This window comes from Trachymyrmex septentrionalis, unplaced genomic scaffold, assembly GCF_001594115.1.
Source record: "Trachymyrmex septentrionalis isolate Tsep2-gDNA-1 unplaced genomic scaffold, Tsep1.0 scaffold202, whole genome shotgun sequence".
In the NCBI taxonomy this organism is placed as follows: domain Eukaryota; kingdom Metazoa; phylum Arthropoda; class Insecta; order Hymenoptera; family Formicidae; genus Trachymyrmex; species Trachymyrmex septentrionalis.
Genome location: NW_017305203.1, coordinates 136,869 through 137,943, shown reverse-complemented (window position 1 = coordinate 137,943; position 1,075 = coordinate 136,869). Strand labels below are relative to the sequence as shown.

Genomic DNA, 1,075 nt, shown 5'->3' with positions numbered 1-1,075 from the left:
AATACAAACATTTAAGATCCAACTAGACCATTTAAGACTTTGATTTCTGTAGTTTGTGTTATCACATATACGGTCCTATAATATAATATATTGTGTAATCAATTGAGCCAGTAAATATATGTATTTAATATGTTGTTTTCTTTTATACAGATGACGTAGGAGCAAAAATAGAAGTAGACATGAAACAAGTAATCAAAAATAATATAAAATACGTATATCTATCAAAAATAAACTTGAAGCTCGATTTTAAAAAGTTGAACTATATATTTGATATGAACGAAAAGCAATCAACTCAATTAAACGAAATTATTAGCAATTTCTTCGGCAGCAATGAAGAAGAATTTATCAACAAGGTTAAACCATCAATTCAAACAGAAATCTCTAAACAAATACTTACCCTCGCAAACAACATTGTTAAACAGTTTACTTTTGACGAACTCTTCCCTGATCGAGCATGAATTGTAAAAACTTTAACATGTACTATCGTAAAGTCGCTCTGTAAATTCGCAGTTCAAATAATGAGTAATTAAATTAAACTCTTACTTATTGAAATTCTTTTACAATATTTTAGAAATAAGTAACACAAATTTTATTTTGACTAAGTAGTATAAGCAAGTATTTTACAATTATTGATCACTCCACAGAGCATTATAGTTAATTGGAAATGATTTGTTTGTAATTTTATTTTGTTTATTTTATTTTTGTTTTGAAATGAGATTTTTTTTTAAGCAAAATGTAATTAATTATTAAATTATCAACTTAATAAAATTGCGATACCGTTCTATGATATGCTTACCAATTTTATGTATGTCCGCAGTTTTATTACTTGTAATTAGTATAATTTATTTAAACTTCTACTAATTTTATTATTGTTATTATGTAGTAATAATGTAGAAAAACTTATGTATTAGAACTGTTCCGACATATTAAATAAATGTTATTTTAATACGCACAGACTTAAATATTTTATTTATCAAAATGTTTTTATAATAACTGAAGAAAATTGAAATGTAATATGTTATAATATATGTGTGTTATTTTATTTTAAGAAAAAGAGAAAATTTTTAGAAAAGAA

General features: G+C 23.6%; 1 protein-coding gene across 1 annotated transcript in view; it reads left to right on the top strand.

Annotated features, from left to right (window-relative positions):
• Positions 1-572, top strand: part of LOC108747920 — a 6,809-nt gene extending 6,237 nt beyond the window's left edge. Inside the window, exon 3 of the mRNA XM_018485827.1 lies at positions 151-572. Within this exon, the coding sequence (XP_018341329.1) occupies positions 151-458 (308 nt within the window). The 3' untranslated portion in view covers positions 459-572. The remainder of the gene's footprint in view (positions 1-150) is intronic.
• Positions 573-1,075: the final 503 nt, after the last annotated feature.